The 27,576-nt window shown below is 31.2% G+C and overlaps 2 protein-coding genes across 3 annotated transcripts; both read left to right on the forward strand.

Moving 5' to 3' along the window:
- Positions 1-726: 726 nt before the first annotated feature.
- LOC123227031 (transcription termination factor MTEF18, mitochondrial-like) lies at positions 727-2,961 on the forward strand. The gene has a single exon (XM_044651644.1). It carries the CDS (start codon positions 946-948, stop codon positions 2,716-2,718), a length of 1,773 nt encoding a protein of 590 aa, XP_044507579.1. The 5' UTR covers positions 727-945; the 3' UTR covers positions 2,719-2,961.
- An 8,061-nt stretch (positions 2,962-11,022) lies between these two features.
- On the forward strand, positions 11,023-13,383 carry LOC123227245 (transcription termination factor MTEF18, mitochondrial-like). Of its 2 annotated transcripts, XM_044651962.1 has the most exons (2): positions 11,023-12,717; positions 13,139-13,383. In XM_044651962.1, exons 1-2 carry the CDS (start codon positions 11,317-11,319, stop codon positions 13,238-13,240), a joined length of 1,503 nt encoding a protein of 500 aa, XP_044507897.1. In that variant the 5' UTR covers positions 11,023-11,316; the 3' UTR covers positions 13,241-13,383. The 2 variants fall into 2 exon arrangements, with proteins under 2 accessions (XP_044507897.1, XP_044507896.1); XM_044651961.1 differs by having other exon boundaries at positions 11,023-13,383.
- The last annotated feature ends 14,193 nt before the right edge of the window (positions 13,384-27,576 follow it).

Consider the following 27,576-nt stretch of genomic DNA (forward strand, 5'->3'; position numbering starts at 1 on the left):
GTTTATCATATTGATTAAGTCAATTCTAGTTGTGTTTTTTTTAGAGGACAATACTTCTTAAAAAGGATATTAAATGTCTCAAGCTTAAACTGAAAACTTACTAGCTCGACTAATGCAAGTTAAAGCTTTATCTTAATGTTACCAAATTAAACTCAAGCCTAGCACCATTTAATTATATTTGATGACACCCCAAGCTACAAAGGAATAACTCGAGCATGAAGATTATTTTTTCATAACCTCTTAATAAAAAGCTATTTTAATTATTTACCTCCACTTCAAATATATATTTTTTCTTTGGTACAAAAGGTCCTATAACCTTTTTAATATGACGAATCAAAGTGCAACAACTCAACAAGTCGATATTAACTATACGAATTATAACATTTAGTTAACTTTGGATATACACGTTAATAATTTCTAAACGATTGTGCTTGATAATTATATATATGTATATACACACATACAAACACTTGTATATAATTCAATATTGTCTTTCTATCTTGTTGGCTTTGCAATTAAAAAAATTGCCCTTTCAATACTTTTATCCATTTATTAGTTATTTTTGTATGCTTTACAACTTAAGGCCTTTTCTGAGAACTTCTTAAAAATTTTGGTCCTCAAGTAAGCTACACCCCTCCAGCTAGCTATTTAAAATATTGGGGTATTAAAACTTCTCAAAATTTCGGGGTGTTAAATGTTATTCCTTCCTTGTATATGTACGAGCAGTATTTTTTAGCCTTCATCTTCGGAAGCCCTCTGTGATTAAAACCCTAGACCCATGAAAGCGGGTGAATCTTCCTGCGAAAGCTTCGGCCTTTCTTTCAAATTACCGCTAAACCCGACAGACACATATAAAACTCCGCGGTAAGATACTGCATATTCAGTGTTATCCTGCTTAGTTTTTCCTTTATTATAATTTTTTATGTATATTTCATCACAGTAGTTATGACCCATTTGCAGAAACTCAAAACAGCATCTATTCTCAAATGGGTTTCTTTAAATTTAGTTGAAAACTTCATTTCTATATCAAAGAGTCCATTTTGGCCATCTGGGTCTGTTTACATTCGTCACAACCGTAGACTTTATGGAACAAAAAGAGGAGCTGAGAATGAAAATATTGAAAATACAGTTAGAATTTCACCAGCTAGTAGTGATTGTAATGATGTTGTCAAACTATCTTCTGCTGCTTGGAAGGCAGCTCAAGCGGCATTGTTGGAATATTTGCACTTGACTAGGAATTTACAGTTCTTGGATGCTGAGAATATGAGCAAAAACTCACCGTATTTTGTTGAAAAGCTGTTAAAACGTGTGGTTAAGGAGTTGGATTTGAAGGAGATTTTTTCTCGGTTTTTGCGGTATCATCCTATTAATGAATTCGAGCCTTTCTTTGAGAGTATGGGATTGAAACCTAGTGAATATAGTCCTTTTCTTCCGCACAATTTGATGTTTTTGAGTGATGATGATTTATTGCTAGAGAACTATTATGTTTTGTGTAATTATGGCATTGAGAGAAAAAAGTTAGGAAAGATCTATAAGGAGGCCCGGGACATTTTTCAATATGATTTTGGAGTGCTGTCATCGAAGCTTCAAGCGTATGAGAAACTGCAGCTTAGCAAGAGTTTTATTGGTAAAGTTATTGTCTGTAGTCCTTATATCTTGATTGGGGATGTAAATATGGAGTTTCTTAAGGTGTTAGAGACATTGAAGAGTCTAGGAGTTAAATTCTGTTTGATTGAGGAGCTTTTGATCGAACAGAATTCATATAATTGGACTACAATGCTTAGGCTTTTAAGCCTATTTAGCAAGATGGATTTTAGTGAGAAGCAGTTAGGTACATTGATCCGGCAACATCCAGGACTGCTCTTAGAGGATTCAGGGGATGGAGCGCTTACTCTGATTGGGCTTCTGTTAAAATTTGGGTCTACTCTGGATGAAATTTGTTTGACATTTCTTCAGTTCCCACAAATTCCAGTGCGAAGATTTTTCACAAATTTGAAGGACTGCTTTCTGTTTTTTTTCGATATTGAAATGCAGGTGGATGAAATTGGTAAGATCTTCCGACATCATTTTTTGTTGCTGGGTACATGTACATTAAAGAGACCTAATAGCATTTTGCAGATGTTGAATGTTGGGAAAAAACGACTTTGTGAATACATCCAGGAGGATCCTAACAATCTGAAAAATCTAGTTAGGGGTTCAAAAGTTGAGCGATTACCTAGCTCACGAGAGAAAGAAAGAACTCTAAAGGTGAAGTTCCTGGAGGACGTTGGATTAATACAGAATCCGAATGAAGCGGAAAGAACAGTCAAGCTTTTTCGAGGCAGAGGAGAGGAGCTTCAGGAGAGATTTGATTGTATTGTGAAGGCTGGCTTAGATAGAGAGGATGTCATAGAAATGATTAGAGTGTCCCCTCAAATTATTAACCAGAAAAAGGATGTCATACAAGCAAAAATTGATTTTCTTGTGCATGATTTGGGTTATCCCATATCATCTTTACTGTCATTCCCATCATATCTAAACTATACAATGCAGAGGAACAAGCTTAGGTTATCAATGTATAGTTGGCTTACAAAACAAGGGAAGGCAAAACCTTTGTTGGCCTTGAGTACTCTAATTTCATGCTCAAATAACACATTTATGAAGCGGTATGTAAATCAGCATCCGGAAGGCCCTCAAGTTTGGCAGGATTTGAAGAAACAATATTTTTCTGAGCAGTAGAAGTATGTTGTTGTAATTTGTACTTCATTGAGTGCTGACATTTATTGATCCAAGTTGTTGCTGACAAGATTCAAGATTTTGTTGCTCTACATTGAGAGATTAACTGTTATTCGACTATGCATAAATGTTTAATTAATCGTCAAAAGTAGCTTGCGTAGAACGGTGATAAATGAATAGTACTTGAAGAGTTTACTGAGAATGTAAGAAGAGCTCATCAATTTAACAGCAGTATTTATTCTTTTACATTATCTTAACTGTTATTTAAGAAAGGTATGGTTACTCCTGGCAAGTGGGCAGGTTGCCCGTGGATACTGTGGGCACCCGCACAAAAAAACTTGCATGTGTTCTAAGTTTTAGACCTGTGCCCACAAAATACCTGTTTATTAGCAGGTAGGCTAGGTATACCCGCTGCCACCTGTAATTTTTTTTTCATTTTCTTCATCTTTCTCTACAATTTCTTCATATGATTCTTCAACATTGTGTTCTTTCTCTCTGATTCAATCCAAGCTTTTTTGCTTCTTAATCGTCTGGGAATTTAATTTATTGGGTTGTACATAACGCGAGCTCGCATTACATATCTTGTTCTAATTCTTAAAGATTTCTGTCTCTCCTGCAAGTACAATGTTTCCAAATCCAATTAAAGGCGAGCACTTTCTCTCCAGAAGGTAGGTTGTTTCAAGTTGAGTATGCTATTGAAGCAATCAACGGAAAAATCTCTTGGATTTAAAAAAGCTGATGCATGGAGGAGTGTTTTTTTTTTTTTTTTGGTCTCTCATCTTTATTGTTACAGAAGAGCCCTGTAAAAATAATTCCAACAGCCAGGGGTAATTCCTGCTCAATATTTTAGAATGGTTTCCTAGATGGAAGACAACCCGTGAGTCAGACGTGTTCACAAATGGTTTCAAAATATGCAGTTTATGGATGCTTGCTGCATTAATTTTTATCTGGACCTTTTGTTTAATTGTTTCTAGCATTTTGTATGCTTCATTTTAGCAAGAGTAATGATACATATATACACTTTTAAGATACAGTTAGATATATAGATAATATGTTATTATTTGATTGAATATTATTTTTTTAAATTCAAAATAATTTAACTATATAATAACATATTATCTATATACTAAATTATTTATATATACACATTTTTATTGTTTTAACAATGTCTTTAATGTTTTTCATCACTTCAATCATATTTAAGAATAAAAAATAAACAAATTCTGTTATTATTATTTTTTTTTTTTATTTTGTAATTTGGGAACCTGTCTAGCTTGGTCAGACAAGTAAATTCTAGAGTACAATGGAGGTTGGAACCTAAATCTTTTTCTTGAAATGCTATTATTTTACCAATTTCACTGCCCCGGGGTCTAGATATTGTTACTATTGGGATGTCAATTCCTTTTATATATATATATATATATATATATATATATATATATATATATATATATATATATATATATATATATATATATAATCTATCTGGTATCGTGGCGTTGTTGCTTGTAGTGATATTTGGTCCTCAGATTTTCATTCATTTTACCAATTTGTTCCATCTCCTTTTCATTTACAGGAACGCAGGAAACAGTAGGAAGAGTGGAATGAGTCCTAACCATGGAATTGAAAGATCTTGTGCAACAGGTATCTCTGATGATTGAAAACCATGGAATCAGTCTCCAAAAGCATAAATCATTTCACAAATTGATAATTTTTACTTACTGTTACCATCTTTTAAATACAACATCCGTTCTATCACTTCCAGCTTGTATATTTCCAATATATTTTCCTTCGGAAACCTAGCAACTGGATTCTTCCTCGTTTTCTCCCTCCTTGCTGGTGTTGTGGGCATGGCTACCTCAATCACAGGCCTCAACAACGTTTTGTTGCTTGTAAATAAAATCCCAAGCTGAGTATGCATCAATACACGGGTAATCTGCTGGTCCATTTGTACTGGCCGTAGGGGTTAGGTGTGGGTTTGCATATGTTACCCATATATATCAATCCATTTTTTGCCCGTATTCGTTTTACTTCATCCTTAACCTATTTCGACCTGACTTAACTTATCTGTTTCCCAGGTCTCGTTATGACAGAGATTGAAGAATGAGCACATTTCTTCTCGTTTGACTCCCAAATTTTTATTCCACGTCCTTTTAAGGGTTTATTAACTTCCCTTCAATGCTTGTCATGAAACTATCTAATTGTTGCAGTAGTTTCTGATTTGATCTTTTTATTTGATTAAAATTTTTAATCCATTCTCGCGAAGGTTAGGTATGATTTTGGTTAAGGGGAGCATTGTGTGAACTTAGAACATTTTTGCATGATACTAGCAATGATTTTTGGCTAATAAGCCTTGTTATATATATATATATATATATAGTAATGTTAATATAAGTCACTACAGTGAAAACAATATGTAAAGTCTGCTAATAATAATATGACTAGACACAGGTGTTCCAAGTTAAATGAATGAACATAACTAAAATCAGAACAAGTGTTCCATGTATGGAACAAAGGATTAAAGTTAGGAATGAGTGCTAAAATTTTGGAATGAGTTATTTTGGAGCTGAACAATTTGAGATCTTTTGGAACCGTTCGATAGAATGAGTTTGTTCTCAAATTTTTCATATGAAACAAATATTTCATAAACTTCGTACATATGGAATAGATATTCTATTTAGGCTAGAGGACTATTTCCCACCCAAGTTTTCACTCATTTTTAAAATACATCTGTGACGTTTTAAAAACTCAAATATTTATCAGTAAACTAACTTCTATTATAATTTTTGTATTTGAGGCAAAAATAAAATCATCATTGCATCACTAAACCCTAAAATCCCGAAAATTTATATCATTTTTTTCTCTTTGGTTTAAAAAACTAACAATTTTTCCTCAGGATTAGATTTTAAAAAGTGATCATTTTCTCCTCTAGGATTTTCCCATATTTTTCGGCCACCAAACCATTTCTAACTACCTTTTTCAGCCCACTCTCTCTCCCTCATAGCATTCTCTCCTTCTTGGCACAAACCAAACACTCTCTCTCCTAAAGGATCAACGTCTCTCTTGATGAAGATTGGAACCAAATGCTCTCTCACCAATCAAACGTCGTTCTTTTTCCTTATTGGACGCCGATCTTTGTGGTGCAGATATGTGGGTATGAATGCCAATTTGAATGTGCTCAGACAAAGACGAACATTGATTTGGACGCGTTTAAATGAATGTCGATGTGGACACCTTTGTGGTTATGATCTTCATCGATAGAGATGTCAATCTTCCAAGAGAGAGAGTGTCTGCTCTACGCTGGGAAAGAGGAAATGTTGCGAGGGAGAGAGTCTGAGCTAAATAAGGTCACTGAAGACGATCTAGTGGCCGAAAAATGTGGAAAAACCTTAGAAGAAGATAATTACTTTTTAAAATTTAATCTCGAGAGAAAAATGTTAGTTTTTTAAATTAAAGAAAAAAAACATAAATTTTTAGGGTATTAGAATTTAGTAGTAAAATGACAATTTTACTCTTACCTCTAATAAAAAATTCTAACAAAAATTAGTTCATGAATAAATGTTTAGATTTGAAAACATCATAAGTGTGTTTTTGAGAATAAACTAAAACTTAGTGGGAAATAATCCTTTGGTCTTCTATTTATGGAGCTTGCATCATGCAAATTCTATAGTATTTTGCAATGTTGAATAAAACATATTAAATATCATGTCTTTACTATTTAGCATATTTTGTGACACAATCAATTATAATTTAATTAATAAGTAATTACTTTATTATTCATTTAAATTTAAAATCATCTTTTAAAAGGAAAATGTTGTATTCATTATAAGCAGAAAGTCATGATACAATGTGATTATTCACAAACCAATGAACATATTAAAAAATGTTCAGTGTCTGTAGACCATAAATTTCTAAAACTTTATTGTATTCTCGAAATATATTTGTATTATCCTAAAACTACAAGTATAAAGCAAATATTACTTTAAGGAAAGCGTTTATTTGCCTCAAAGTCTAATCATTTTACTCTTTTCTCTCCACCACACTTTATCAAATTTCCAACATGGCATCGACTTACAAATTTGACACAAAAGTTTTTGCTTTCAAATAAGCCTACAAAAGATGAATGTGATTCCAATAATTTCCTATAAGTAGAAGGTTATATTTTAATTAATAATCCAATTACAAAAATAACTAATGAAAAAGAAATTAATAAAGGGGTAGTCGTGTGTATTTGAAAAGCACATACTAGGAGATGACTGTTTCAGAAGGCACGTAGGCCACTAAAACAAATATATCAATCACGTATGGTTATATATTTTACGTAATTTATAATTTTTAGAAATTTTAAGGGTGGTAATAAAATTTTTAATGGAGAATTTTGAAATTTAAAAGAAGTTTGAGATATTTTAAAAAATTTTTAATTTAATATGCTCCAACTAGTTTAAGATATGATAGTTATAGAGAAATTAATTAAATTACCCTTTTTTTAAGAGTAATAAAAAATTTACCCTTAATTTTGGGGTAAATAAAATACCCATATTTTAAAATATTTGAATGAAAATACCCTAAATATCTAATAAAATACCAAAACTATCATTCTTTTATTTCTACATAACTCATATATCTTCCTTTATCTTTCACATATACAAGTTTACTCATTATATGAGAGAAATTTCTAGAGAGAAAAGAAGTTTATCATCGGGATTTTAAGCGAGAAGAAAAAAGTTTGTAATATCAAGGTATTTATACGTATTATAACTTCAATCATTATTATTTTATTGATAATGCAATTATATATAGTGTTTTATATAATAAATTAGAGTTGTGTGTAAAAAGTAAATTAAAAAAATTATAGGGGTATTTTATAATTATTATAGTAGTATAGGGTGAAATGATATTTTACAATAAAAGATGTTAGAGGATTAGATTAGATAATATTTGGTGGTAAAATAATATTTTACAATGAAGGGTGTTACAAATAATTAGATAATATTTAAGGGTAAAATGATATTTTACAATATAGGGGTACAGTGATATTTTTATAAATTAATATCACATAATCAAAGTATATTAATAGTCAACTATGGAATAGGTGTAATTGTGCAATAAAAATAAAATTATAAAATTCAAACTTAATAATAAAATAATGTAACACAAATCTATAAATAGTATTTTCGATAATATTATTTATGTTATTTATATATTTTATTGTACGATTATTCTAAATTGTTGGATATACTTCAATTAGATACGGGGAGAATAGATAGAAAATTGTGACAATATAATAAAATATGTTGGAGGTAATAGAAAATTCATTAAAATTCTAGAACACACTATATTCGAGGGATAATCCAAATGGTGAGCGAAAAGTGTAACACAGATCGAAAAATATTTAACATTCATATAAGCATGAAACCAAAGCATCTTGATGACGACATTCCTATTGAAATTTCAAATAATGAAGATGTTAAGGTTCTTGATGGTTTGTCTAACCACTTTAAAAAATCTGTTCCAATTTTTGTAACAATTATAATTAATGATGATAGTTATGAGATTTAACATGTAGATGAGGGTTTACAAGGTGATGAGTCGAGTAGTTATCTAGAAGATTAAGATATTGGTTTAGGAGAGATTCAAAATATCAAAATCAATGCGAAATAAGAATTTTTTAAGAAAGACTTTGCATACTTAAATGATGTGATGTTGATGTATTATATAGTACGGAAGAATTTGTTTGTGGCAACGAAAAAAATTTCCAAGATGGAGTGAAATTGAAGGGAAGGTTATGCAAGATATTCCTATCGAGAAACCGAAGTTTGCAGAGAAGACACATGTTAATATAAATATTGGAGGTATAAGTAGTTTTCACAAACAAATCCTGATGATGGGAATGTTCTTATTGACATACAAGTAACTCCCTATAAAAAAATATTAAATTACAATATTATCAATTTTATATTAGAAATTATTCAATTCTGAATATAGATATATTATTCAGAAAAACATATATCAAATTTGAATTTCACACGTTAAAAAACCTTAAGATGCAAAATTTTCAATTTGACCTTTACATGGAAATTATTAAAAAAGCCCATAATTTTGAAAAAAATCGTTCTACCCCACCAAAACCCACCACGCGAATTCATATGGTGGAAAACTTTGAAAAACTAGCTCCCCACCAAACCAATTCGTGTGTCAACCACACGAATTTGCGTGTCCACCACAAGAATATGTGGTTGACTAGCAAATTCACATGTCAACAAATTTTTCAAAATTGGAATCTTGCCCCACCACACGATTCACTATTTGAAAACTAGCATTTTGGCCCCCATTCACATGAATACGTGTGTTCCAGAAAATTTGAAAAATGCACAAAATCTCCTCGTCTCCACGAAATCTCACCACACGAATTCGTGTCGTGTGGTGAGATTTCCATTCACATGGTGACTGCTAATTTTGTGTGATGAGATTTCACCTCTCAAACTTCATTTTTCAAATATTATTTCATCAACAATCAACTCTATAACTAATCTAACACAAAAGCCTTAATAAAATTGATTCAAATCAAGCAATTTTATCGAAGTTTCAATTCAAAACTCTAATTGTAAACACTCAAGTATCGTATACAATCCACAAATTCTTTCACTCAAATGTATAAAAACATGACAAAAATTATTTTACTAGCCTTTTTATCCATTTTTGTTGCGAGAAATGTTGCCAAATTTGCTTGAGAAAATCGCCAGAAAGAGTATGCAAAGTTGGCACACAAGGAAAGCGTTTTCGTATGTTGGAAATGGACATTTTCGTCGTTTTCTTTGATTTTGGCATGAAGGGCATTTTCATCTTCACAGTGAAAATGAGGCATTTTTGTTTAGAATGCAAAAAGTTAGGCAATTTCTTTTCCACCCCTAATTTTTGGGTAATTTAATTAATTTCCCATAGTTATACCCTAAAAAAGCTAAATAGAACACAAAAAATTAAAAGTGTAAATATCATAATATAAACTATTAGAACTATTGTATATTTTTAAAATATATGGAGGTGAATATGTAGTTTATGAAACAAGATAAGAGGAAAATATTCATTGGCCTATAGTAAGTTTTTAAAAGTTAACATTTACATCCCTATAATATTATTCATAATACAGTTGGATATGACTCTTATTGTAATATTTTAAATCTCAAGGATAAAACAATACTTAATTACACATTTATTATAATATTTAAATGTAATAACATATTCTTTTAATTGTTAAAACTAATTGTTACTTTGACAGATGAATGAGAAATTAATTTTTTTCAAATTTAAATGATGAAAATATGTGACCCATCTAACATTGGGTGGGATAGAGTGATTTGACCTTTCCAACAAGCCAAATGTAATAGGCCAAAAGACTTATTCCCACCCAAAGATTACTCTTTTCCCAAATTCTCACCAATTAACTTTAAAAAACTCAATCATTCATCCATTTGTTTAATTTTGTTGTTACTATTAAGGGTAAAATCGTTATTTTGATATTTTATTTGAAAAAATAATTTATTTTTATTTTCCATCTTGTTTTGAAAACTAACAATTTTCACCTTAACCTAATTTTAAAATGTTGCTCTTTTAACCCCACCATTTAAGGTTTCTATATTTTAGGGTTAAGAACTGCCCTCTTCAAAGTTTAAAACATTGCATTACACCCCCAAAAATTCATTCCCTCTTTTTGACGACCTTTTTTTCAACAATTCACTTCAACGCATCATCAACCATTCCAACGGCACCTTCTCTACCTCCCCAATGGTTTATCAATGCAAAAATCATCAAAAATCCAATCAAAATGACAAGATTTATCGCTACTAATTTGTGCGTCGATCAACGCACAAATCAGTTGTGATGAATTTAACCATTTCAGTTAGATTTTTAGTGGTTTTTGTATTGAAAAAGCACAAAGGAGGGATAGAAGGTGACGCTGAAGTGGTTGATGTCGCGCTGAAGTAAATCGTCGAGAAGAATGATCACTAAAAAAAGGGAATAAATTTTTGAGGGTGTAAGGGCAATGTTTTAAACTTTGAGGGGTGGTTGTTAGCCCTAAAATATGGAAACTTTGATGGTAGGGGTGAAAAAGTAACTTTTTCAAATTAAGTTAGAGAAAAATTATTAATTTTTAAATTAAAATAAAAAATAAAAATAAATTATTCATTTTTCAAAATGATAATTTTATTCCTAATAACACAGTTTACGCATTTTCTCACGAGGAAAAGTGAATTTTAAAAAGAGTTGGGGTTGAGGAGAGTCTTCTAGGTTTAGGGGTGTATAGGGAAACAAAAATTGGGAAAAAGAAATTTGCCAAAGCCCTGAACCAAATTATTGTTCATTACCTCGTTAGTTAGACCTCCACAAACTGTATTCATTAGCAGTTTTGCAACTGAAACGCCCTCCGCGGCGGCTACTGAGTCATCGAAACAAGACCAAACCCAAGAGCTATAGCTTCAAAGCTTACTGAGTCGACACTGTAACTCAACAAACCCAGAGGTAAGACATTTAATCAAACAATTGGTGTTCATTTCTGTTCACCTTAAACTTAGCCTTCCTTGTACTTCGTTATTAAAAATAAGCATGACCCATTTTCAGAAACTTAGAAATATATCTAATTTCAAATGGGGTTCTTCAATTTTTAGTGGAACCCCAACTGGATCATTTTACATTGCCCAAACCGCTAGGCTTTATAGGACAAAAAAAATTGTTAAAATTGAAAATGGAGGAAGCGTTAATGAAGATCTTAGAAAATTGCCTGTTTCTACTATAAGAGAAGCTCAAGCCGCATTATTGGAATATTTGCATTCCACTAGGAATTTACAGTTCCTGGATGCTGAGATTATGAGCAAAAACTCACCTTATTTTCTCCAAAAGATTTTAAAGAGGGTTGAAAATGAGGCAGATATTCAGCGGTCTATCACACGGTTTTTGCGGTATCATCCTATTAATGAATTTGAACCTTTCTTTGAGAGTTTGGGATTCACACCTAGCGAGTATAGTCCTTTTCTTCCTCGTGATTTGATGTTTTTGAGTGATGACGAGTTGTTGCTAGAGAACTATCATGTTTTGCGTAGTTATGGTATTGCACAGAATAATATAGGGAAGATTTATAAGGCGGCTATAGAAGTTTTTCGAAATAATTATGGAGTTTTGTCATCAAAACTTCAAGCTTATGAGAGACTGGGGCTTAGCAAATCTGTTATAAGGAAGTTTATTGTCTTAGTTCCTTGTCTTTTGAATGGAGATGTGAATGAGGAGTTTGTTAAGGTCTTAGAAACGCTAAAAAGCGTGGGAATTGAATTATCTTGGGTTGAGAAACATTTGTTAGAGAAAAATTCTTGTAATTGGCGCATGATGCTTAGTTTTCTAAGATTACTTAGAGAGATTGGTTGCAGTGAGGAGCAGTTAGGTAGAATAATCCAGGAGCATCCAGAACTTCTCTTGGAGGGATCTGTGGATAGGGCACTTACACTAATTGGTTCTCTACTAAAATTTGGATCCACGAAGAATGAGATATGTTTGATGTTTCAGCAGCTCCCACGTATTCAAGTGGGGAAATTTTATTTGAATTTAAGACAATGTATTGTGTTCCTGAATGAGATTGAGATGCAGGCTAAGGAGATTATGAATTTTGTTCGTACTCATCCTGTGTTGCTTGGTTCATGTTCGTTGAAGAAAACTAATAGTTTACTTAGTGTCTTGAATGTTGGAAAAGCCCGTCTTTGTAAGTACATACTGGATAACCCTCAAGATATAAAAAATTGGGTCATTGGGTCAAAAGTTGAGCCTTTATCAAATTCAGGAGAGAAGGAAAGATCACAAAAGCTGAAGATTGAATTCTTGTTAAGCATAGGATTTGTAAAGAACTCAAAAGAAATGGAAAAAGTGCAGAAGCTTATTCGAGCCAAAGGATGGGAGCTTCAAGAGAGATTTGATAATCTCGCAGAAGCTGGTATTGACCGAAAAGATGTCTTTGAAATGGTAAGAGCATGCCCTCTAATCCTTAATCAGTCAAAGGATGCCATCAAAACAAAGATAGATTTTCTTGTGAATGATTTGGATTATCCTATTGCATCTTTAATATTATCCCCGACATATCTTTTGTATACAATGCAGAGACTCAAGGTTAGATTATTATTGTATAACTGGCTTAAAGATCAAGGAGTTGTAGAACCTATGTTGAGCTTGAGTACCATAATTACATGTACGGATAAAGTATTTGAAGACCGATATGTAAATCTTCATCCTAGAGGTCCTCAAGTTTGGCAGGATCTGAAGAAACAATATTGTCCGATAAAATGACATGAAGATCTTGATGTAGTTCTTCAATTTGATAGATATGGCATTTCTGGTTATGCAGGCATTGTTAATTGAAGCTGATTGTCCTCAGTTTTTGTTGCAGAAGAAATTTACAAAGCCAAGCAGACTTATGAGAATTGAAGCTGATTGTCCTCAGTTTTTGTTCATATATTCATCATTCTTTTTTGCATTTGAGCTGCTTTGAGAAATGTTCCAACCCATCATGTATTATAGGAAGCTTGACGAAATTTCTAGCAGCAGTATCATCTTCATATCAAACTACCAAATTGTGCTTTTACATGCTACATGAAAAAGTAATGAATTTCATAGTGTTAGTTGTCTCTTCTATGTGCGTGCACTTAAGTTATGGATACCTTTAATTGATGTTGGTACACGGTTTTGTGAATAGTAAAAGACAATTTTAATCAAATTTTCTTTTTGATGTTATCTTTTAAAGCATCAAAATGATATTATGATACATCATCTATATATTTAATTGTGTAATCAAAAGTGTGTATCTCAAATATAAACATCAAAGTCTGAGAGTTTTGCGTTAGAACTTTGGATGCATTTTGATAGGTAGAGAAATAGATTTCACCTACTTGTTTCCGTTTTGATAGGTTTGGACATTTTTTAGTCCTGTCAAGTTTGGCATCGTAAAAAGGGAAAAGTTCTTTATAGTTTCTTAAGACTATTGTGCTCATGCTTTAAAATTCAAGTGTCTATTTACCTACATTTGTTTTTTTAAGAAGAATAACAATTGAATAAAATAAAAAAATTAAGTTATTGATGATTAAATTAATAAATTTACAATGATATAAACATGAATAGATTTGATGAAAAATATTAAAAATATTTCTACAACTAAAATAAAATATTTAAAATAAAAATGCCTACCTTAAAAATAAAAGTAAAAAAATTTATCATATCAAAATTAAATTTTGTAAACCAAAATGTTTCCTTTTCCAATTCTATATAGTTTTTTTTTTTTAAATTTAAATGACAATGTACTATTTAATTTATTTCTAACTACAATAATCTAACAGGGATTAGATTTTTTTTTTTTTTCAGATTTTACAATACCAAAATAATCCTTTCTTCAAACCTTAAAATAAAATGTCAATAATTCAATTGATGGGAGAATGACAAGAAAAAGTAGACAAAAAGTGCAGACTAATCAAAGTTCAGCCCATGTTTTACAAAAGGCTAAACAAGAGTCTTTCAACTTTAGTTTGAACAAATAAATATTAACATGATACATTGGATGCGTAAAATATGTAGTAACAAGAAGTATATAAGATTATCTATGTGATTTCACACAAGGAATGAAAATGAATAGAATTGGTAGTCTAATTAAGTGTTGTTTTGTTTAACCAATATAGAAAACAAAAATTATTTTTAAAGTTGTCTGACTCTCTTTTTGAGAGCTTACGTCGACTGTTATATTATTGAGCTTTTTGGTTAGATTTTGATAATGTTGTAAATGATGCAAAAGAATTGTTGAAAGTCACCAGAGTATCCTTATACCTCTTATAATTTTTCATTTATTGGGTTAATTTAAAAAATACATAAGAAATATCTCCTAAATCTTAATAGATCAAATCTAGTTATTTAAAAGGAAATTGTTGATCATGTTTTTCGGGATAATTGTATCAAATTATTATCTTATATTTATTAGAAATAAGGATAAAATATGATTTATTATATTATAAAATTATAAGGATTCATCCTTCCCACTGTTTTCGGGCAAAGAAGCTTTTTTCGCATCTTGAGTTAATGAGTAGATATATAATGTATTTGGTTACAACATGTTGCTTACATGGCTAGTCACCTCTTGGTTGTGATTTTTGTCAATTTAAAAAAGAAGTTTGATCACACAACTATCCCCCCGGTTTTGGAATATGAGTTAGGGTTCAAAAACTCTTCACCTTTTTGTATTTATAAATGACACATGAACACTCAAGGTCTCTGGCATGTTGTGATGATGATGTCTACAACTTGCATTTAATGCATTGCATGCACAAGACATATGTCTATCATGGTGGTTTTACTAGCTGGGAATTCTTTTTGGACACGGTTTGTGTGCCTTATTGCATTTAGGATGTGTTATCGTCGAACTTGGATGGTTAGAATTGCTTTTTGTTCAACATCAATCTTTTTTTAAAAAAAAAAAAAATTGAATAGTTACACTTCAATTTCATTTCCCTAGATTTTTAGTGAGCTTTTAATCCCTTTGGGACCTTAGAACTTTCATTGATCTTTTATTATTTCCCTAGATTTTTCTTCATCTTTTTGGTTTAATGTCGCAAGAATATTTTTTATTCCTCAAACAATTACATTACGAGAGCATTTTCTACAAATTATTCTTAAGGTAAGTTATCCCAGTGTTGCCTAAATATTTCCTATCTGACATTCGAATGTGGTCTACGAAAAGATTTTAAGGTTTGCCATGTTTTAATGGCTACATGTTGTAGATAGGCATTGTTGTGACATTATTGATCAACGTTATTAGTATGCAAGCTATTATATGTGTGTTATTGGTTGATGTCATTCACACATGAGTTACATTTTACATGTTAGGGGTCAGTATTGCTTGAATGTGAGTTATACTTTTTCTCGAATGATCTTATCAAAAGGTAGTGATAAATATCACATGCCAAGTTTGTTTACTAGCAATATAGCATAACATATAGGCACATGTTGAATAGATATATTCATTAGACTAACCCATTAAGAGGATTTTATATAGATGGTAACTTTAGTGTCTATATAAAATATTCACTAATGAATGGTAGTATATGTGATCCTTCAATTTGAAATCATTAGACAGTCTTATGCATAGATTAGTATAATTTGACACCAAACCAAAGTAGTCCTTGAGATAGGATTATCATAACAGTGATGGTTAATTATATTGAGATATGTAAGAAAACTACAGTGGATAAATAAAATATTCATCAATCTTGGGTTCAAGAGTAAATATCTTATGGGTCTTTTGACGGATTTTGATGACCACTTAATTTTGTGATCATAGTAGAGCTAGGTTGTTAATCAATGCAATGTTATCTAGTCATTGCTGTGAAAATCAAACAACATAAATCAAGCATAATCCAAGATAGACATTATTTTTGTGCCTTAACCTTTAATGAGATATCGGTTTATAAAATAATCAAATTACATAGTAATTGTATTATTGATAGATTCTCATATATCGTTGACACTTTATCATTTGACTGACCATGATGCCTTGTTAGATGACAATTCCGATCTTTGTGTAAATGGCTAATGAATTATAAACACATCACAAATTCACTCATTGCCAACATGACAAAAAGCTATATATCACACACAAAAGAAGTTGATCCAAATTCTAGAGGTTTTGATTTGTATCTAATGAATCACATCTAGATCTGGGATGGTGGTTTCAAGCTCTATTAGATTGTTAGACCTAAGTGAGATGTCATCTTACTTAGGGGATCAATTTGTTATAGCGAAGAAGTGGAGGGATTGGAGTGATAATAATGATAGTTGACCTTATTCAAAATTGATAATAATGATTTAAATATTGGATAAGTGCTAAGTCACTAGGAACGAGTGTTCCATTCATAGGAACAGTTGCACTTACCTATAGCTGATCTACATTAATTATGCATTTAATATGGACAACTATAATTTTGCTAGCACCACCATTCCATACCTCATAATTGTCATTCAATTGAGTTGATTTTCAATTATTTCGGTTGGAGTAGTTGTTCTATTCCCTAGAATGGTTGTTTCATGGTGTGTATATAAACACATGATTATGCAACCATTAGAGAACATTTTTGCACTTTGAACACTCACTTAAAATATTACTCAACAAACCCCTTCAACCTCCCATCACTTGAATTTTGTGTGACTCATGTGGATCACCTTAGTGTCATCCTAGCTTAGATTGAAAAACGAAAGCCCCAATGATTTGTGAATAAAGTGAATGAGCTTTCTAACGTAAGCAAGCATTTTACAAGCACTCTATAGTTGGATATGCATCTTATTTTTAGTAATTTGATCTTGTGGATGTCTATCGATGAATGCAATATTAGACTTTTTACTTCTACATGTATGTTGCTCTGAGTCCATAGGTGTTTACCAACACCTTGAGCATGGGGTAATGACATTTTCATATTTAATTTTGGGTTTAAGCTAAATTCATTTAACCCCACTAGAGTGGTGGCCAATTTTGCATACACCTCTCCTATATGGATATTTTAATTAATTTACCTTCTTTCAAAACTATCAAACTTGAAATATTTTTAAAGGGTTTCTCTTTTAACATGCAAAATTTGAATACTTAGAAGATTTAAAGATAGAACCACAAAAGAAGAGGCAAATTTTATGGAACCTCAATCTTAATTTGAAAATTCATGATAATTTACTAATATCATAACATTTATGACTTGGTTTTCATATTCAGATTGGAACTAATATCTAGTGTACAATAATTTTGATTTTTGTATAATATTTATAGTCAATACGTAACGTTTGTCAAACTTCAATATGAAAACAAGAAAGAATGCATTTTTTATGTTCCTTAAATTGCCCGAAGGGCTTATTTCCACCTAAAGTATATTATTTTCCCCTTTTTTTTGTTAATTTTAAAAATCTTATTTATCTATCTATGAATGATTAAGTTATTAGTTTTAAAGATAAAATTATTATTTTATATTTAATATTAAAAATGAACTTAAATTTTATTTAATTTTTCTTTCCTAAATTTTAAAAACTAATAATTTCTCTCCATTCTAAATTTTTTAAAATAACATTTTCTCTCTAGTGTTTCTAATTTTTTAGATTCAATTTTTTTGACAATGAAGAGAGTTTTTTAGTAATATCTAGATAACATATCTTTTTTTTTTTTGTGTCTTCCTTTCAACTATCTTTCTTTTAACATTGTGAGGTGTCATTGTTATCGAACAACAAAAATGATTCATCTTTATGTTTAATAAAGATGAACCGTTTTTTAAAAATAAAAATAAGATATTTGTTAACAAGATTTTTCGTAGGGAAGGAGTCTTTTATAATACATTTATTGTTTAACGTGAAACACAACCCTGTAAATTTTGCATGGGCCAAAAGTCGCCTAGGCATAGGTCCCATTTTGATTAATTTTCTGGTTGTGAGCTGTGACTTTCCAAAGCCTAAAACCATAGGGAAAGGACATTTTGAGTTTTCGTTGGTTAGAGAAAATAAAGATTTATGAGGAAGCACTAAGATGTGTAAAGGTCCATCAAAATCAGATGAATCGACATGAGTCAGGGCTTTTTCACCGAATCTCGATGAGGAATGACACTGACAGTTATATTAATAATCGAGTTCGATTTCTATTTATGATATTCTTTTAGCATTTAGATGGTTCAGATTGAACGTTGCTTTGCTTCCACACTTTCTCATACTGATAACTTAAAATTTGTAAGCTTCTGAATAGTACTTCGCCGGACAATATTTGTGGAATTCTTGTACAATCTCAATAAAAGGCGTGGGTTCAAGATGTATTAGCTAAATGTCAAAACAATATAAGAATAAAATCATTTCGGTAATTTAACTAAAATAATTGATAATATCTACTTATAAAAAAAAATAATAATAACAATTTTACTGATGAAGCAGGATTTAAAAAATAAACCTTGGTATCTCTAGAATTTAATGTCTCAAATTTATTTCTCATCTGCAAATACGGTTTGCATTTATTGGTCTATTAAATTTTGTGGAAATCACATTTATATTCAATTATTACACATGGCATGGGTCCATTCAAGGAACCTTCCCGAAGGTAAAAGTTATGATGAATTAATTAATCAAAAACAAAAAAAGTTATGATGAATGAATGAACTGCCTGTAAGATGCCACAGATTATTTGGAATACAACTCAATTTTAAATATAAAAAAAAAAAGATTAATTAAAATACTCTATGTTTAAAAGTATTAAAAGATATTAACCAATTTTTTTTTTTTGGATGATACTCACATAATTAAAATTTTAAATTAATATTCGTTTTATTCTTGTATTTATCCCAAAAAACCTTAGCTTTTTTAAATATTTTTTCATTCAAATTTTTATCTAAAAATCAATATAAAATCAAAAAAATTTTATGTTAAAATCATCTTAATTCAAGTCAATAAATATTTCATTAAACTGTTTTTTATTTTGTTTAAAAAATTGATAATAAAATTTTAAAATGTACGTAGTGATCAATTTTACTTTGGTAATTTGTAAATTCTTGTTGTTTGGTAGTTAATTTAGTTATAAAAATGATTTAATCACTTCAAATTCACATTAAAATGAATGACTGATTGGATTTTGAGTTATAATTTGCGGAGAAACCGATTGACATAAATTGTATGAGTTTTTTTTGGATACAAGAGGCGTGATAGGTGTAGCCTAGGTTAAAATGTAATTTTTATAATTGTTTGGGTTTATTGAAAATATATAAAATCTAAAGAGTTTTTATGATGTTTTAGATATACAAATTTTATCACGTAAAGAGTAGTGGATAACTTAAGATAAAGCTAGATTCGAATTGAACTAGCTCGGTCTTCGAAGCAAATTGTGGTTAAGTTCAATTCAGCTTAAAATTGTTATAGTTCAAATTCAAGATAGAAGATTCAGCTCATTTTTTAAACAAAGAACTTGAGCTAAGGGATTTAATTTGGTTTGATTTGAGTTTAACTCAAATTCAAAGCTCGAATCTAGAATTTAGATTTGTAGTTTGAATTTGATTTAAATTCATGACTGAAATTAATTATTTGAATTCATGACTTAGATTAATGGTTCGAGTTCATGAGTATTAACAAAATGACATCATTTTATCTATATTTGAGTAAAATGACATTGTTTTATTAACAAGTCATAAGCTCGAACCATGAATTCAAGCCACGAATTTAAGTTACCAATTCGAGCCATAAATTCAAGTCAAACTCAAATTGAAACATTTTTTATTTGAGTCAAACTCAAACTACACTTAATTTTGGATCAACAAACTTGAGTCGAACTATTTTTATTCAAGTCAAATTGGAGCCAAGAGGTGTTTAGGCTTAGTTCGGTTGAATCCACCCTTATCCGAAGATGTTTTATTATTGTAAAAATGTTGTTATATCCAAATGTGTTTCTCTAATCATAGGAATTTTACATTTTTTAAAATGATTGAAGTAATATTTTTAGTTAGGTTTGGAGGGCAATGGATATCCGAAGATGACAAGATGAAGAGTAACGATGGCAGATGTAACGCCCCTTCTAGAAATATTGTCCTCTAAAAGAAAATGCTACTTACTTAGCCTATTGGAGCATGTATTCACTTAAGTATTTACGCCCAAAACCAACAATAAACAAATTAATAAAATACTTTTATTCAACGAGTAACCATCATCCATGAAAAAAGTATGTATGTAGTAATAACATAAAATATGTCCACATGTTATACAAAAAGTCAAATACAATAATTGAAACTATAGTACTAAATACAATTATGCCTTTATGCAACCTCTACTCTCGTTGACTATTGCTTGCACCACAATCACTACAATCCACTGTACTTGCAAAACACAAAAGGATGAGGAGAGAATGAAAAGTCACTTAATAAGTATGATACTTTACTAACTTTTAACCTATTGTAACTCATTGTAATTTGATCATCAAGGGTCTATCTCTAAACCCCTACTTTGATAATGTGGGTACTATTATCCTTATCTGATAACTCAAGAACCTTCACGTTTCAAATACATCTCTCAAGGCTATATGGATCTTGATTGATCACTAAAGAATCACTCTAACTTCTAGATCAAATGAATCTTTGTGACATTTTTCTCTAGATACATACCCCTAGACAGAACATGGGTCTGAAGAGACATGTCAAACTCGAACTTTGACTTAACGACAATGAAATTAATATATGATTCATACTTAAACACATGCAGCGTGCAAAAACATGTAATTTAAATAAGTGACTAACCTCATCCATGCTTGATAAATAAAAATCATACATCATCATTAGTGTTTAAAAAACCAACATCATGAAAATATTGAATAAATACAAACATAGTCTCAAACTAATTAAAAATGCATAATCTCAACAAAAAATCCAAAAATAATCAAATTTCCTCTCAGCTTTATGCAACATTTTGAGTTAGACCATTGGCTCCTTGCATATCTTACTACTCACCTCATCTGCCTGCAAAACTGCAAAAAAATTATTGAGTGCAAATTGCTCAATAAGTAGGCGATCTTTCAGCACCTTGTACACAACATCTAACATTTTAAGGTTTCATCTCTAACTCATTTGATGTTTACTCATGGATGTTTTTACAACATTCTCTATGTCCATCCATATTATCTTGACACCGTTTTGCCCTCTATACATAGGCAGTGCCATCTCATATGACTAAAGCCTAAGCTAAACTTGGCATATTTGATGCCCTCATGAAAGCAATCAACATTCCATATGTTTACTATCTATATGCCTTGCGTACTTTGCCAGTTAGACTTCAAGCTACTAATACTAATACTCCAGTCACACGAGGAAACTCATCTCAGTCCCTCCCTTATCATATACGCATAGGTATGTGATATTAACTAAATTACCATCTTGGGATGACCTCTACCATAGGCATGTACGTGATACATCTCACTAACCACTTGAGGAAACTAACTACTGTCACTATCCTTAACATGCACAATTGAACTAAACTAAAATAAATGGCTAATACGCATTGGTATTGAGTGCATGATGCATGTCATAAGTATTTATGTTTTTTTTAGCCTTATTGCTTTCACATATAACGCCACTTTCATACATAATTGGTGGTTATCTCAATGTACATTGCTTTTCTTAAATTTTCCTATTTTTGTCCTAGATCCATTATGGTCGAGGTCCATGTCATCGTCCACATAATTTGACATCCCAAGAATAGCTTGCTATCTTAATTCGCCTTCACTGAGGTCTTTCTATGCTTATTTCCTCTTCAACATAAAGCATAAGGATAAAATACTCTTTATCTCACTACAGGAACATTTGTGCTTAGCCCTTACTCTTTATGTTTCTCATATAGACTATGAATTGTTGTTTGCCTTACTAGATATAGGCATTCATTTGAACCTTTAACCCATTAAGTCCTTAAATTCTTAATCATGATTCGTCCTCTCTTAAACTCGTCGTTCATTATAAAACACCATGAAGAAGAGTTTGTCCCATTTCAAAAGACCGTTTATACTTAAACCTTAGAACAACTATGTATTTGACGCACGAGAAGTCTTCCTTTTCACTAAAGATGAACATATATCCCTTTATAGAAGGACGACCATTCATCGCTACCTCGAAACTATGTTCCTACTGGTTTCTATGAATTTCAGCCAAACCTACACAATCCACTATATCTAATTCATGCCAAACTATTCCTAATCATTCCTAAACATGATTTCCACATCCAATACACAATAAGCATGTTTTAAATTCTTAGATCATGAAATTATCACCCAATATGCCATAATTCAATTATGACAAAACAAGACATTGTTTATGTTAATTCACCGTAACAACATCATATTTATCCATTATGATGACACAACACTACTTGTTAACAATCATAAATAAAATCATGGAATTCATATACATTATCAACAAATTGAGAGAGGGAGAGGCCAACTACTTACTTGCCCTATGAAAACTTGATTTTCTTTATGTGGTTGTGGAAATTATGGTGATCCAATCCTCTCATACATTCTCTGGTCACACCACAATGCTTTAAACTTCTCTATTTGGCTTTAAAAAATATATGCACAAAATAAGCCAAACAAACTTGATGACTTTTTTTTATTATGATGACACAACACTACTCATTAACAATCATAAACAAAATCATGGAATTCATATACATTATCAAAAAATTGAGAGATAAAGAGGCCAACTACTTACTTGCACTATGAAAACTTGATTTTCTTTGTGTGGTTGTGGAAATTATGGTGATCAAATTCTCTTATGCATTCTCTGGTCACACCATAATGCTCTAAACTTCTCTATTTGGCTTTGAAAAACGTATGCACAAAATAATCCAAACAAACTTGGTGACTTTTATTATTTTGTCAATATAATTCCACGAATGGTCGTGTGTCCCTTATGTATAATCATTCCTTTAGTTACCTAACTAAAGGCAAATCCTGAAATCACAAGAAAACTAGTCTTATGTAATTTCAAACTTTGATGAATAGATACACAAGATTCATTCCTAACGACCATTCTTCCTTCACACTTAGACATTTTCATGCACTCAATGCAAAATGACTATTTTGCCCTTCTTAAGGCATGAATGAGCATCCACACTTGTTGTGTACAACTACCCCTACTTTAAAACAACATATAATCAAACTCAAATTAGAGAAAAAGACATAAATACCCTTAGGCATGCATGTGGGTATTACAATCTCTTATGTTTAAGTGAAAACACTATCTCATTTGAAGTTGTATACTATACCAAATGAATTGAATTAATACAAGGATTCAATACCTTGGCCATGTGAGCATTGCTATATAATCCATTCACTTATAAGTGGTGTAAGAAGTATAAACTCATGGTGCCCTCTCGTAGCAACCTTAATAACCTTAATTCATGGCTAGCATACATGCATCTCGAGTCATTAAATCAACTCAAGCTCACCTTAGCTTTCACCCTAACATATAACTCATAACTTAATAATCATATCTCTTAAAAAATACCATGGAAGTTCGTGTTACCCTTTCAGGATAACTCATCAAACACTTAACATATTTCCTTTAACTTTATTATTCATTATACATAATGCACAGGTATACATCAACCTTTTTATGTATAACCAAACCCTTACAACTATACATGTTTATACATATTATGTATGAGCATGCATGGTCATATGCACAAGTGTACCTCTTCTTTTAACTATGCATGGCTTACTTCCTCATTCATTCCTCACCTTAACTTCACTTACAAGTATGCATTGGTATGAATGGTCAAGTGCATCGGTATACACCCTTCTTTACTTTTCTAACACTTATCTTCTTTGACCAAAGTACTTTTTAGAGGTATTATTATCATTCTATCCTATGTATGGTCATACATACTAGATGCACGAGTATACCCTATGTCCTAGTCTATAAGTCATTAGTCAATGGTGTATGCCCTTCACACAATCATCGAAAAATATTTTGTGAAAATATTGGTTCATCATATACAAGCATATATGTTCTCATGCATAACCATACATGACCTAAAATAAAACTATTCTAGGCATGTCATGATAGTGTCTAACTTTGATATGATCATATATGGCATTTGGCAAACATATTTCAGCCTCATTTTTGCACCTAATGGATTCCTCATTGATTTCTAGCATTCAACAACAATTCAGTCATGTCTCTAAAGCCCTAAATAGCAAAAAAAAAAAAAAAAAAAAAAAAATCTTTAAACATAATATACATGCCAAGCTATAATCGTATACTAAATTATTTTAGTCATGCCACTGTATTACTTTCTATCATGCCTAAACATTCATAAATTTTATATGTCACCATATAAACCAATCTATTCTCTTAATGCCACAAAATCACATATCAAACATCTAGAATCACAAGCTTTCATAAACAAGGATAATTAAAACATGTTATGACTCTTTTCTGTTTTGTTCCCTTACTTGATCATAACATGCATATCGGATTCCATTCCTTTAGAAATCATCCCAATAATCTCATGAATCATAAAAAAACATCAAATGTAAAAAAGTGGAGTTATCTTACTTACAGATTTCTATCGAGTCAAACAATTCTATGTTAGTAATACTCTTTTTCTTCTTCTTTCTTTTCCTTCTCTTGTCTCACCAAAACTCATTAAAAAAGCCATTAGAGTTGTAACACAAGCACACAAAATGTTCATCTTTTTCCTCTTATGTTGAGTAAGGACACATTCAAAAATGAGATAATAATCCTTAATTTCCAACAAACGTGCCTTATATAAAAAGTTTTGTTATAATGTCATGCATGAGTGTGCATACTTGGTATGCACGATCGTGTGCTACTTTAAAAAATCGAACATGACATGTTATCCATCTAACCTATGTGGTGCATAATGTATGGGTGTACACCTTTCATATACAGTCAATCATTGCCTTAAATACTTATTTAATATTTTATTTATTCTCAAAACCATAATCATATATAATCATCAATATATGTAAAAAGACCATAATGCCCTCAAGATATACCTGTGGGTGTTATGGCAGGGATCAAACATTGTTAGTAATTGATGTAAAAACTAATAACAAAGGATTAATTGAGGCACTGAGCTCTTGTATGAGAATCAATCAAAGGTATAATCATATCCACACAACACGTATGTTTGTATGCATATTGAAAGCTCGCTTAATGGATTGCCTTAGAAGATTCATAATGATCATGACATTTGAGCTTTGATAGTGTTATATAAGGAAGAATGATACAAGCAACACCTTTTTATATGAAAGTGACTCGTAAGGATATAAGAGAACTTTCAAGAAGAGCATTATGAGGAACAATATACAGACAAACCTTCCATAATAACTAATGAGGATGACTATTCTACGCTTGTAAATGTGGAAATGGCATAGCCATAGTATGGCCCAGAAGAAGATAAAACCTATAATGTGAACATGGATGTTAATGATAAAGATTTTGAAGATGGTGTAAAGTTGTGTGTGATTGTTAACGAATAGGTCCATGGTCGAAAGGATAAAGTAGTGACTTGGGGTGCATTTGATCAAGGGGAAAAGATGAATGATATTCCAATGGAAGATTTTGAGTTAGATAAAACATTTGATGTTTAAAAAAGTCCACATAATCTGAGAATGGATCAAAATGGTGCAATCAAGTGTAGTGTAAGATATAAAGGTCTAGTTTATCATGACGAAACTTCAATAAATGTTCATGACAATGTTCCTAATTCAATGTATTTGGTTCCATCACCTTTTGCAAATTTTCCTAATAAGGATATTGGTAATGTCTCTACACGACGCAATATGAGTTTTTGGTAATAAAGAAATGCTACAAGATGCATTTCAAAGACATGCTTAAGGAAGTGGCTTCTAATATAAAGTTTTGGCTATTACTATCATGAAAACTCACAAGTTTTTTCCAATGATACTAAAAATTATTGACTTAGTTGAGATTTCATGAGACACGATATCTTATTGTCTCTAACAATTTTTCTTAAAATTGTTGTATTTAACCTAATGAACAATAGTCTTGATCTAATATAGTAATTTAACCACACACACTACGAAGTTAAGATTATCCTTAATGTCACAATATTTCTTCAACTAGAAACTTACAAGTGTCTTGTATGTCTTTACATGCCACCAACTGGAAACTTACAAGAGTCTTGTATGTCTTTACATGCCACCACTAGCTATTCACAAGCTAACTTAGGCTTTTACACACTTTAATGTGTTTAACTAACTTTTGCCTTCACATACACCCTATAATCCCTTTTCATGTGCACTTGTGTGCCCCAAAAAATCTTTAAAATCTTATTACATGCTCTTATAAGACATTCACCCATACTAATATGTCCAAATAATCTTTTATGCATGCACACACACCTACTAGGAACTTGATTACATATAATTACGTGTAGCCACTAGATGTAATTCACTATTTACATCCATTGATATACTTTCGAAAGACCCTACATGTTATTTGCACCCAATATAAGCTTATATTTGCTTCTAGGGAGTGCCAAAGCACTAAACCAATGATTTCATATATCAAATGCACCTCAAGAACATAAGTATAAATTGTCACGTGTTTCAAGAAGTGTTTCATGTGCTTGAACGTGCCTCCTAAGTAGGTCATGTGCTCACACGTGCTTCGAGAAAACATCCACATATAGACCTACCTATGTGATGTGCTTGTACATGTTGTAAGAATTGTACCACATGCCTACACATGTATCATGTGTGCCTATTTTGCAAAGGTGTGCACATGATGCCATGCACCATCAAGTTAGGTCATGATCCATTTAGGCCAAGTTTGGTTGCGTTTATAGGTCAACTTGGTCTAATATTGACCCGATTGACTTTTAAGATTTGCCTTTCGAGTTGAGTTGACCCATGACAACCTAAAAACCCTAATCTTCAAAATCTGGTTTTCCAACATTGGTACAACCAACTCCATTCACAATTGGGAATTCTAATTAGAGGATAATGATCTTTAGGATGAGTTACACATTGTAATTGACTTAATCATCACTTTTTCATAGATTAAAGTTGAACATTTGTGACATGGGATTACCGCAATTATTTTGTAAATTAGCTTGTCGCTGGTAACTTATGTAGACTTAGTGGAATTTAGGAGTGGCACAGGTGAATCAAGAATAGGCATGAGTACCTGGATCATGCCAGTAATGGCTTAGGCAAGTCAATTTCAACATAAATTGCAACAAGAAAGTAGTCGCACGCACAATGGTCGTTGAAGTCAAATTTTGGCTAGAAAACTATCCTTGATATGAAAA

This window comes from Mangifera indica, chromosome 10 (assembly GCF_011075055.1).
Source record: "Mangifera indica cultivar Alphonso chromosome 10, CATAS_Mindica_2.1, whole genome shotgun sequence".
NCBI classification, from domain to species: Eukaryota; Viridiplantae; Streptophyta; class Magnoliopsida; order Sapindales; family Anacardiaceae; genus Mangifera; species Mangifera indica.